This window comes from Theropithecus gelada, chromosome 19 (genome assembly GCF_003255815.1).
Source record: "Theropithecus gelada isolate Dixy chromosome 19, Tgel_1.0, whole genome shotgun sequence".
Taxonomy (NCBI): domain Eukaryota; kingdom Metazoa; phylum Chordata; class Mammalia; order Primates; family Cercopithecidae; genus Theropithecus; species Theropithecus gelada.
Window position 1 is genome coordinate 30,057,284 of NC_037687.1, and position 13,336 is coordinate 30,070,619.

Genomic DNA, 13,336 nt, shown 5'->3' on the forward strand with positions numbered 1-13,336 from the left:
GCCAGGCTGGTCTCAAACTCCTGACCTCATGATCCACCTGCCTCGGCCTCCCAAAGTGCTGGGATTACAGGTGTGAGCCACCATGCCCAGCCTAAATTTGGGTTGTTTTAAGCCACTCACTTTGTGGTAATTGTTACAGCAGCAATGGGAAATTAATAGTTTATGTAGAAAACCCTAAGAAATCTAAAAAATCTGGAGAACGAGATTTTAAGGAAATAGACTACGAAATTAACATACAAAAACTACTTTATTTCTATATACTAGCAATTAATACATGGAAATTGAAAATAAAATACAATACTCCTCTGGTTTGAATATCCCCAACAAAACTCATTTGGAAACTTGGTCCCCGGTGTGGCCATATTGAGAGGTGGAGCCTTTAAGAGGTCACTGGATCATGAGAGTTCTGCTGTCATGAATGAATCAATCCATGCACAGATTAATGGACTGTGTTATCATGGGAACAGAAATGATGGTTTTATAGGAAGAAGAGAGACCTGAGCAAACAGTATACTCAGCGCTCTCACAATGATGTGCCACATTGCTTCAGGATGCCGCAGAGTGTCCACCAAGAAACCCTTAACAGCATTGACCAAAAGGGTCAAAAACGGTCTAATTTTAGCAAGGAGACCTTTGTTTCTTACAAAGGGTCACAGCCTGCAGGCTAGCCATCTGGCAGGGTGGGAAGCATGGTCTCTACCAGAAGCAACACAGGTAGTTCAGAGGAGGAAAGCTGCCGCAGGAATTTATGCTGAATAGCAGTATGTTGAATATTATAAACATACTCAACAGGTTATGGGAGAGTCATGCCTGTGTGTGATAAGCAAACATACATGTTCCTAGTTTATCTACCAGAACAAAATAAAACTCTCATTTTCTATATTCACTCTTAAGAGGAAACTCACGAACATTAATCTTTTCAAATTATATCAATATTCCAAGAACATCATGAAGGAGGTTTTATCTTTATTCTCCACTTTTTTTTTTGAGACAGAGTTTTGCTCTTGTTGCCCAGGCTGGAGTGCGGTGGCGCAATCTCAGCTCACTGCAGCCCCTGCCTCCTGGGTTCAAGCCATTCTCCTGCCTCAGCCTGCCAAGTAGCTGGGATTTACAGGCGTGCGCCACCACATCTGGCTAATGTTTTTGTATTTTTAGTAGAGATGGGGTTTCACCATGTTGGCCAGTTTGGTCTCGAACTCCTGACCTGAAGTAATCTACCCGCCTCAGCCTCCCAAACTGCTGGCATTACAGGCATGAGCCACCATGCCTGGCCAAATTTTAAAAAAAAAATTTTTTTTTTTGAGACCGAGATTCGCTCTTGGTGCCCACGCTGGAGTGTAATGGCATGATCTTAGCTCACTGCAACCTCCACCTCCCAGGTTCAAGCAATTCTCCTGCCTCAGCCTCCCAAATAGCTGGGACTACAGGCATGCACCACTAAGCCCAGCTAATTTTGTATTTTTAGTAGAGAAGGGGTTTCACTATGCTGGCCAGGCTGGTCTCTCCTGACCTCGGGTGATCTGCTTGCCTTGGCCTCCCAAAGTGCTAGGATTACAGGCGTGAGCCACCGTGCCTGGCCTAACTTTTATTTCCCATATTCTTACTATGTATTTTCACTTCATGGAAAACAAGATGCATAGCATAGGTCTTACTTGGCATACAAGAAACTGATGTGGAAATATAATAATATGGTGCATATGCATCAATGGCAATACAGATTTTGGGGTGTAAGAATGTGAAATTGCACTTTGGGAGGCCGAGGCGGGTGGATCACGAGGTCAGGAGATCGAGACTATCCTGGCTAACATGGTGAAACCCCGTCTCTACTAAAAATACAAAAAACTAGCCGGGCGTGGTGGCGGGCGCCTGTAGTCTCAGCTACTTGGGAGGCTGAGGCGGGAGAATGGCGTGAACCCGGGAGGCGGAGCTTGCAGTGAGGAGATCACGCCACTGCACTCCAGCCTGGGAGACACAGCGAGACTCCGTCTCAAAAAAAAAAAAAAAAAGAATGTGAAATTAACTTTCAATAAGATTTTCATTATACCCCCAAAAGTATCCTAAGCCACAGTGTGGGGCACATAATTCAAGCGCAAAATGTGGTTATAGGTTTCCAAAACTGTGTTATTTAATTTCACCATGAAAAAAATTGTTCTTGATCCTTTAAGAGCCTAGTGGTGTAGGCCGGGCGCGGTGGCTCAAGCCTGTAATCCCAGCACTTTGGGAGGCCGAGACGGGCGGATCACGAGGTCAGGAGATCGAGACCATCCTGGCTAATACCGTGAAACCCCGTCTCTACTAAAAATACAAAAAACTAGCCGGGCGAGGTGGCGGGCGCCTGTAGTCCCAGCCACTCGGGAGGCTGAGGCAGGAGAATGGCGTAAACCCGGGAGGCGGAGCTTGCAGTGAGCTGAAATCCGGCCACTGCACTCCAGCCCGGGTGACAGAGCGAGACTCCGTCTCAAAAAAACAAAAACAAAACAAGAGCCTAGTGGTGCATTGTTATTATGTTATGAAATATCCTACTGAGACAGGATAAACCTATGTTGGCACAAAGAATGTGATTCATTCATAGAGAAAAACCATTCTATTTTATTAGTTAAAACATTATATCTATGATACATTCTGAATGAAACATTAGCAAAGTGTGCTTTAAGCAGATAATGTGAGTTCTACTAAAGAATATGTTACTCTACTTCTGTTGATTAAACTCTTCACTCTGACTACTCTCTCTCCAATTTCTTTCTTTTTTAGATGGAGTTTTGTTCTTGTTGCCCAGGCTGGAGTGCAATGGCATGATCTTGGCTCACCACAACCTCCGCCTCCCGGGTTCAAGCGATTCTCCTGCCTCAGCAATCCCAAGTAGCTGGGATTACAGGCACCTGCCAACATGCCCAGCTAATTTTGTATTTTTAGTAGAGATGGGGTTTCTCCATGTTGGTCAGGCTGGTCTCAAACTCCCGACCTCAGGTGATCCACCTGCCTCAGCCTCCCAAAGTGCTGGGATTACAGGTGTGAGCCACTGCGCCTGGCCTCTCTCTTCAATTTCAAAAACAAGATCAATTTTTCATCACTCTTTGCTAAACAACAGGTATTGCTCTTTAATGGATAAGGGGGCGACCTTTTCCCCTGCAGTATTTCTACCACACAATCAGTGTCTAATTACCTATTACTCTCCTCCCACAAAAATCCCAATGTCCTAGGGTCTTGGCCTGCTCCATTTCATGTTCAGTTGATAGACCATTTCTTTCTTCTAAGCCACAGTACTCTCCTGGTAGGAGAAAGGCACCCTGAACATTATCAGAATGGTGAGTGACATCATGGTTTTACATTGTTTTTTGCCACTCCCAAATGCTAATTCCGACAATACTTGATTTTAAAAGCAAAGTCCTCCTTCTTCACAAATTGGATAGAAATAATCCTTCACCTAATTAATCATCTTCACCCAATCGATGATCCTTCCATCCCCAATGATCTTTCCAAGAAACCACCATGGAAGGTGTGTAAGGATGCACAATAACAGATTTCAAAGTTCACATTGAAACTCAACAGTAGGCTTTCCAAAAAACCTTAAATAACTCAATAAAACATTTCATAAGGTGAAGATAACTGACTGCCTACAAATATCCTGCAATCTTTTCATATATGAGTTAAAAAATATAATTTTTAGCATATTTGGACTGGTGAGTATTCTACAGTGTATAATATCAAAGGCAAACAGGGAAACCAGAGACTGTTATTCCTCATAGGAATTCTCACTTACCATCAGTCATGGGTAATGGCCTCAGGATGCATATTACATTTGTTTGGTTTCATCAAAGATATAAATTTTGATGCCTAGTAACCTGCGAGGCCTAGATAAACCCTCTGCCACATGTTTACATGATGTCTGTTGCTTACGGCCTCTCGTATCTATTAATGCTTCAACCCATGAGGGATTAGCCACTGTCACTGCATTTGTAAGGATTCTGTGAAGAATGAATTAACTGATGTGAAAAGAGTGAATTGTACCTAATGACCTCACCACACTCATTTGTAAGGTTTCTCTCCGGTATGCATTCTGTGATGACTTGCAAGATTTGAACTCTGCCGGAAGACCTTGCCACACTCATTACATTTGTAACGTTTTTCTCCAGTGTGGATTGCCATATGGGTAGTTAGACTTGACCTTACCCTAAAGGCTTTCCCACACTCTGTACACCTGTAAGGTTTCTCTCCAGTATGAATTCTTCGGTGATTTGCCAGGTGCGCATTTTGAGTAAAGACCTTGCCACATTCGTTACATTTGTAAGGTTTTTTCCCAGTATGGATTGCCTGATGGGTGGTTAGGCTTGAACGAACACTGAAGGCTTTCCCACACTCATTGCATCGGTAAGGTTTCTCTCCGGTGTGAGTCCTTTGATGATTTGCAAGGTGTGAATTTTGAGTGAAGACCTTGCCACATTCATTACATTTGTAAGGCTTCTCTCCAGTGTGGATGACCTTATGGGTAGTTAGGTTTGAATGCATACTAAAGGCTTTGCCACACTCATTACACTTGTAAGGTTTCTCTCCCGTATGAATTCGCCGATGAGTTGCAAGGTATGAATTGTGCCTAAAAACCTTGCCACATTCATGACATTTGTAAGGTTTCTCTCCAGTATGTATTGCCTGATGAAAAGTTAGGCTTGAACGATCACTAAAGGCTCTGCCACAGTCATTACACTTGTAAGGTTTTTCTCCAGTATGAACTCTCCAGTGCCTTGCAAGTTGTGACGTTTGAGCGAAGACTTTCCCACATTCATTACACTTGTAAGGTTTCTCTCCGGAATGAATTCCCCGATGACTTCTAAGGTGTGATTTTTGAGTGAAGCTCTTGCCACATTCAATACATTTGTAAGGTTTCTCTCCAGAGTGGATTGCCTGATGGGTAGTCAGACTTGAACGAACACTGAAGGCTTTCCCACACTCATTACACTTGTAAGGTTTCTCGCCAGTATGAATTCTTCGATGATTTGCAAGTTGTGAATTTTGAGTGAAAACCTTGCTGCATTCATTGCATTTGAAAGGTTTTGTTCCAGTATGGATGACCTGATGGGTAGCTAGGTTTGAATGCATACTAAAGGCTTTGCCACATTCATTACACTTGTAAGGTTTCTCACCAGTATGAACCCTCCGATGCCTTCCAAGGTACGAATTGTACCTAAAGACTTTGCCACATTCATTACATTTGTAAGGTTTTTCTCCAGTGTGGATTGTCTGATGGATTGCTAGGCTTGAACGAACACTAAAGGCTTTGCCGCACTCATTGCACTTGTAAGGTTTCTCTCCAGTGTGAATTCTCCAATGACTAATAAGGTGTGAATTTTGAGTGAAGAGCTTGCCACATTCATTACATTTGAATGGTTTTTCTCCAGTATGAATTAACTGATGGGTAGTTAGGTTTGAATGTCCTCTAAAGGCTTTTCCACACTCATTACACTTGTAAGGTTTCTCTCCAGTATGAATTCGCCGATGAGTTGCAAGGTATGAATTGTGCCTGAAGACCTTGCCACACTCATGACATTTGTAAGGTTTCTCTCCAGTATGGATGACCTGATGAATAGTTAGATTTGAACGAACGGTAAAGGTTTTGCCACACTCACTGCATTTGTAAGGCTTCTCTCCACTATGAATTCTCCTATGACTCGTAAGGTTTGAATTCTGAGTGAACGCCTTGCCACATTCATTACACTTGTAAGGTTTTCCACAACTGTTTGCTTTTCGTCTTTGTGTGAGTAATGAAAAATGGTTAAGTTCATGATATTTTTTAGACCTGTGGGTTTGGACACTAGAAGGAATTTGTTGAAGTGGTGACACTGAGGAACCATTGTTCGTAGACTTCTCAACTTGCTTACATTCATACATTTTCCCTTCACCTTGAAATAGCTGCAGTTCAGGCAGATGCGAATGAAAGCTTACTCCCAGCTGATTGTTAATAAGCTTGTTTTCTACATCTCTTCTGTCACGCTGATCTCTTTTACGTTCTTTCTGGGTCATAAGCACTCCCTTGTAATTTCCTGTGTCATCTCTCCATTGACACTCAAAGTCATGCATATTTTTCTGAAGTTCCTTGAAGGAAAAGTCTTCAATGTCAGGGCTTTCGTGTCTTTCCAACATCACTGTGTGGAATACTGCTTCTGTACTGCTCTTCTCTTTTGGTAGCAAATCCTTGGTTGTACATTTAGGAGGGATATCTATAAGACATAAAGAACCACACATTTCCAATTAATTACAGTAAATAAGTATTTTACATTAAAAACATATTCCACCAAAAGTAATACTTATATTGAACAGACTTCGGAACTTCAGAACAGTGAATTTCAATTTTTAGGAACAAAAATGTAGTGTTTTTTTTTTTTTCAGACAGAGTCTCGCTCTGTCACCCAGGCTGGAGTGCAGTGGTGCGATCTTGGCTCACTGCAAGCTCTGCTTCCCGGGTTCACGCCATTCTCCCGCCTCAGCCTCCTGAGTAGCTGGGACTACAGGCGCCCACCACCATACCCGGCTAGTTTTGTTTTTGTACTTTTAGTAGAGACAGGGTTTCACCATGTTAGCCAGGATGGTCTCGATCTCCTGACCTCGTAAGCCACCTGCCTCGGCCTCCCAAAGTGATGGAATTACAGGCATGAGTCACCACCCCCAGCCAAAAGTAGTATTTTTTAACAAAGAAAATGCAGTTACATGTAATTCAAATATTTGGGAAGGGCTGGGTGTTGTGGCTCATGCCTGTAATCCCAATGCTTTCAGAGCCTAAGGTGGGAGGATCACAGGAGGCCACAAGTTTGAGACCAGCCTGGGCAACATAGCAAGACCCCATCTCTACAAAAACAAAATAATTTAAAAATTAGGCCAGGCGCGGTGACTCATGCCTGTAATCCCAGCACTTTGGGAGGCTGAGGAGGGTGGATCATGAGATCAGGAGATTGAGACCAGCTTGGCAAACATAGTGAAACCCCATCTCTACTAAAAATACAAGAATCAGTCAGGCGTGGTGGCATGCACCTGTAGTCTCAGCCTCTCAGGAGGCTGAGGCAGAATCGCTTGAACCTGGGAGGTGGAGGTTGCAGTGAGCCAAGATTGTGCCACTACGCTCCAACAGGGGTGACAAAGCGAGACTCTGTCAAAAAAAAAAAAAAAAAACATCAGTATGGCATGCTGGTATGTGCCTGAAGTTCTGGATACTCAAGAGGCCGAGGCTGCCGGGCACAGTGGCTCATGCTTGTAATCCCAACACTTTGGGAGGCCGAGGCAAGTGGATCACCTTAGGTCAGGAGTTCGAGACCAGCCTGGTCAACATGGCAAAACTCTGTCTCTGCTAAAAATATAAACAATTGGCTGGGCATGGTAGTGGGCACCTGTAATAGCAACTTGGGAAGCTGAGGAGGAGAACTGCTTGAACTCAGGAGGTGGAGGTTGCGGTGAGCTGAGATTGTAGCATTGCACTCCAGCCTGGGCAATAAGACCAAAACTCCGTCTCATCAAAAAAAAAAAAAAAAAAAAAAAAAAAGGCTGAGGCATGAGGATTGTCTTAGCCCAAGAGTTCAAGGTTACAGTGAGCTATGATTGTACCACTGCACTACAGCCTTAGAGCCACTGAGATGTCTTAAAAAATAAAAAAATAAATTGGGGTAGCCTAGCTTCAAACTACCTATGACCAAAATACTCACATGATGCAATCCTATGTTAGCCATCAAAGGATTATTTCTCCACCATGACCTCACAGCACAAACCAATTGGCCAAAAACATATGGCTATCTCAGTTGAAGAAAAATAAGTTATACACATTTTTTTTTTTTATTTTTTTATTATTATTTTTTTTTTGAGACGGAGTCTTGCTGTGTCGCCCACGCTGGAGTGCAGTGGCCGGATCTCAGCTCATTGCAAGCTCCGCCTCCCGGGTTTTTACGCCATTCTCCTGCCTCAGCCTCCCAAGTAGCTGGGACTACAGGCGCCCGCCACCTCGCCCGGCTAGTTTTTTGTATTTTTTTTAGTAGAGACGGGGTTTCACCGTGTTAGCCAGGATGGTCTCGAACTCCTGACCTCGTGATCCGCCCGTCTCGGCCTCCCAAAGTGCTGGGATTACAGGCTTGAGCCACCGCGCCCGGCCAAGTTATACACATTTAAAGCATACTCATTATGTACAGATACATGTTAAAGTACAACATAATATATTATAATGGCTCACAGGAAACATAATTAAGAAGCAGGAATTCTGAACTGCAAAACCATAACAGCACTAGGAAAATGAATATTCAATAAAACTATGTCAGAAAAAAATGTCTTGAAATACCTATTATATAACTATATCCATACAGAGCAGGCATTTTGCAACATTAGTAAGTGGTACATGACAGTTATATTTCTTTGGTTTTTTTTTGTTTTTTTTTTTAGACAAAGTCTTGCTCTGTTCCCCAGGCTGGAGTGTAGTGGCACGATCTCGGCTCACTGCAACCCCCGCCTCCAGGGTTCAAGCGACTCTCCTGCCTCAGCCTCCCGAATAGCTGGGACTGCAGGCGTGTGCCATTACACCTGGATAATTTTTGTATTTTTAGTAGAGACGGGATTTCACCATGTTGGTCAGGCTGGTCTTGAACTCCTGACCTCACTATCTGCCTGCCTCGGCCTCCCAAAGTGCTGGGATTACAGGCATGAGCCTCCGCGCCTAGCCTGACAGTTACATTTCATAATACATGCTGAAAACCATAATGTGTTAATTTTATTAAAATCAACTAATAAGATATTCTAGCAGCCCATGATAAAATGAATTGAGAGGAGTAACTGCATATATAAAATGTTCTTGTTTAAGGCCATGTGTGGAAACTTAAAAAAAAAAAAAATTATTGGCCAGGCGCGGTAGCTCACGCCTGTAATCCCAGCACTTTGGGAGGCTGCAGCAGGTGGATCACCTGAGGTCGGGACTTCAAGACCAGCCTGACCAACGTGGAGAAACCCCATCTCTACTAAAAATACAAAATTAACCAGGCATGATGGCACATGCCTGTAATCCCAGCTACTTGGGAGGCTGAAGCCGGAGAATCTCTTGAATCCAGAAGGCAGAGGTTGTGAGCTGACATCCCACCATTGCACTCTAGCCTGGGCAACAAGAGTGAAACTTTGTCTCCAAAAAAAAAAAAAAAAATTATTGTCTGTGGAATAATAAACAATTTTCTCTTAAGAAAAAGAAAGATTTTTATTTCAGAACCAGCACAGATAACAAGAACTGGAATATGATTTTTTAAAAAAAATTCTATATTGACAAATTATAGTTATATACATTTACAGGAAACAAACTGATATTCTGTTATAGGTATACAATGTGGACTGATGGAAACAAGCTTATTACCACGTAAGTCATCTCAAAAACCTATCATTTACTCCTAATGTTTTCACCCAGTGACAGACATCTCCCTATTCCCTCCAGTCCTCAACCTGTGGTAACCCACACTCTACTCTTTGCTGCTATTAGTTTTATTGGTTTAGATTCCAAATATAAGTGAGGACATGTAGTACATGTACTTCTGTGCTAAAGCCTGGAAAAACAGAATATGCACCCCATGTAAGACTAAGAATCAATGAGAGAATGATTTTGTTAGGTGTCTTTACAGTTATGCTGAGAACAATCTCAGAAGATAGAACCCACTCGCTTATCACACACCCCCATGAAGAACGGCAAAAGCAGAATGCAAGAAATGGCTGAGGGAACTCGACAGGCAGAGACAGCTGGAGTCTCTTCCATGAGGTTCGGGGCAGCAGATGCCAAGGAGCAGCAGCCAATGTCAGGTCTTCCACGTACAGGAAATGGGGTGGAACATAAATAAGTCTAAATGTTAGGACTGAGCACTATGGAGGCTTCACCTCTGACCCATATGGACTAAGAACTGAGCACCATATGGAATTCAATACAGAGGGAGAGACCAAGAAAGCAAGCAGTCTCTTCAAAAGGAACCACAGAGTTCAAATGACAGGGTGTTGTCCATCATGATAAAGACTTTGCCTCTGTCTCTGAGGCAACTTATTTCCCCAAAGAACTGTCTCGTTTGCAGAGTTTCCCACACTTTTTTATTTATTTATTTTGAGACGGAGTTCCGTTCTGCCACCCAGGCTGTAGTGCAGTAGCATGATCTTGACTCACTGCAACCTCTGCCTCCCGGGTTCAAGCAATTCTCTTGCCTCAGCCTCCTGAGTAGCTGGGACTACAGGCATGCACCACCACACCCAGCTAATTTTTTTGTATTTTTAGTAGAGACGGGGTTTCACAATATTGGTCAGGCTGGTCTTGAACTCCTGAACTCAAGTGATCTGCCCGCCTTGGCCTCCCAAAGTGTTGAGATTACAGGCATGAGCAACTGTGCCCAGCCTCCCACACTCTAAGGAGTGGCCTTCTCTCTGCCCATCTGAGCTCTTACCTGTGATCACACCTTTGACACATTCCCGCATTCTTGGTTTTCTTGCTATTTTCACACAGTTCTTCACAGTCCAGGGCTCTTTCCCTTCCTCCAACATGGAGATAATATTCATATCAAAATGACACAGTCCTGTTTATAAAAAGAAAGGATCACAATGTGCTGGGGCTTTTTCAGAATCCCAGCCCTATGTTTACATGAGAGGACATTACAGGTGGATCTAAGAAAACTTCAAAAATTCATCCACTGGGCCGGGCGTGGTGGCTCACGCCTGTAATCCCAGCACTTTGGGAGGTCGAGGCGGGCGGATCACGAGGTCAGAAGATCGAGACCATCCTGGCTAACACGGTGAAACCCTGTCTCTACTAAAAATACAAAAAATTAGCCGGGCGAGGTGGCGGCGCCTATAGTCCCAGCTACTCGGGAGGCTGAGGCAGGAGAATGGCATGAACCTGGGAGGCAGAGCTTGCAGTGAGCCGAGATCATACCACTGCACTCCAGCCTGGGCGACAGAACAAGACTCTGCCACAAAAAAAAAAAAAAAAAGTCATCCACTGAATGCCTCCTTCTGAATACCCAGGAAACACGGTAACATGCAGATAGAAGACTCTATTCCACTAACGACTTAATCCAAAGCAGAGAGGTAGAAAACAGCAAATCTGACGTTTCAAAAGTCTTACACAATGTATCATGCATACAGAAGCTCGGAAACCTCAAATGATGAAGCACAAAGGAGGCAGAACATCTGAAAAAGGGGAAGATTAAAGTCCAGGTTTCCCATGATGAAGCTTTCCATTTCAGAGTCAACAGGACTTCAATCTCAGTCAAGCAATGCAGGGGGTCTCCAGGGACTCATAAGGGAAAATGCAGCAATAGACAAGAACAGATCTTGACTTCTGGAAGAAAGTCATCCTCACCCAGAGAAACCAGGTTCCAGTAGTTCTCCAACATCACGTCCCTGTATAGAGTCCTCTGAGCAGGGTCCAGGCATTTCCACTCCTCCTGAGAGAATTCTATGGCCACATCCCTAAATGTCAACCGTACCTAAAATGAAAAACACATTTCACCAAGTGGCTAAGGGGAGAGTTCAAAACTTCACATAAAAGGAGAAGAGGAGAAAACTGTGAGAATATGTTAAATTGAAGTGGGTGAGCTGACAGATCCAGATTGTGACAATGTGACATACAGATTTGGTCTTCATCCCCCTCTCCTGACATAAGAGGTCTCTTAAAATCTGTGGAGTGATAAGTGTCTTTTTGTACATTAATGGGATAATTGGTGGCTGGAGCACCTAGGTAGCTTCAGGATGGAGAGCGGTCACTGGAACTAAGGCTCAGAGGGTGGTCACTGGAAAGACTGAGGCTCGGTTAGACTAAGCCTCTGTCCTCTCGGGAGGGCAGAGGGAATGAAGGTTCAGTTGATCACCAATGCTAATGATGGGAGCAATGCCTCCATAATGGGGCCTCCATGAAAACTCAAAAGACAGAATACATCCCAGCTCCTCACTCCTCTCCCAGATCTCAGCTAATAGATCACTTCCATCTAGATGTTCATCTGTGTGCTTTGTAGTATCTTCTCTTATAAATGGGTAAATATAAGTAAAGTGTGTCCCTGTGTTCTGTGAGCCACTCAAGCACACTAATCAATTCCAAGGAGGGGGTCACCGGAATTCACAATTCACAGTTGCTCATTGAGAAGCACAGGCCACAACCTGTGTTTGCGACTGGCATGAAAGTGTGTGTGCTGTTGTGGGACTGAACCCTCAGCCTGTGGGAGCTGACCCTATATCCAGATAGACAGTGTCAGAATCGAATATGAGAACACCCATGTGGGGTCTGTTGCAGAACTGTTTATTTGATGTGTAGAGGAAAACCCAATACCTCCAAGATCACAGAAGTATTCATATTATGGAAGCAAAGTAGGAGAAACTGAGTCTGTTTTTCCCATATTTCCCTACACATTAAGGACTTTTGAGCAAGTTATGTCTCCCTAATTCTATTTGACTATTCTTTTACCTCAGAGGTTGTGATATCCTCTATATTAGTGTCCATTTCTCAGTTTTATGGGCAATAAGTATACAAATAAAAAACTGAAAACAAGGTTATCTCTATGGAAGTGTTAGATATTATGTTTGACATACTGAGTGATATTCAATATCTACATGAACAAAAGCACAACTGATACCTTAAGAAATGATCATGCGGCTGGGCGTGGTGGCTCACGCCTGTAATCTAGCACTTTGAAAGGCCGAGGCGGGTGGATCGCTTGAGGTCAGGAGTTCAAGACCAGCCTGGCCAACATGGTGAAACCCCGTCTCTACTAAAAATACAAAACTTAGCCAGGCATGGTGGCAGGTGCCTGTAATCCAAGCTATTCAGGAGGCTAAGGCAGGAGAATCACTTAAACCCAGGAGGTGGAAGTTGCAGTGAGCCGAGATCACGCCACTGCACTCCAGCCTGGGCGAAAGAGTGAGACTCCATCTCAAAAAAAAAAAAAGAAAGAAAGAAAACTGTACTGAAGTGATGCTGTCTATAAGACAGAGGAGTAGGAAGTCCCAACCACTACCCATGGAGACACAGATTTCATAACACTACATGGACTAAATTGCCTTTGTGGGAAATCTGGCAACCACATCAGAGGTTAGAACTCTTCTGAAACACCTACTCACCTGAGGCCCTGCCCTGGCATGATGCAGTATCCCTGTGAGAAAACCACACTTCCATTTTCTCCTGGGGAGAGAAAGTACGGGAATATCCATCTAACATTCGGACTTCTTTTTTTCTCTTTTTTCCTGTAATACCACACAAAGCTCATAACGTTCTGACTTTTCAGGGCACTGCTAAGGGACAAGTTTCTGTCTTGCCTGAATACAAACACTGAAGTAACAGGACCCCAGGTAAGGAAGCTACTGAGAA

At 43.6% G+C, this 13,336-nt stretch overlaps 1 protein-coding gene across 13 annotated transcripts in view; it reads right to left on the reverse strand.

Moving 5' to 3' along the window:
• Positions 1 to 2,569: 2,569 nt before the first annotated feature.
• Positions 2,570 to 13,336, reverse strand: part of ZNF160 (zinc finger protein 160) — a 37,471-nt gene continuing 26,704 nt past the window's right edge. For 12 of the 13 annotated variants that reach the window (XM_025366949.1, XM_025366950.1, XM_025366962.1 and 9 more), the window contains 3 exons: positions 11,339 to 11,465; positions 10,425 to 10,553; positions 2,744 to 6,212 (listed from right to left, as the gene is read on the reverse strand). In XM_025366949.1, coding sequence (XP_025222734.1) covers positions 4,027 to 6,212; positions 10,425 to 10,553; positions 11,339 to 11,465 — 2,442 coding nt within the window. In that variant the 3' untranslated portion in view covers positions 2,744 to 4,026. Of the gene's footprint in view, positions 6,213 to 10,424; positions 10,554 to 11,338; positions 11,466 to 13,336 lie in introns of all 13 variants that reach the window. The other variant, XM_025366952.1, reaches the window with a different exon arrangement.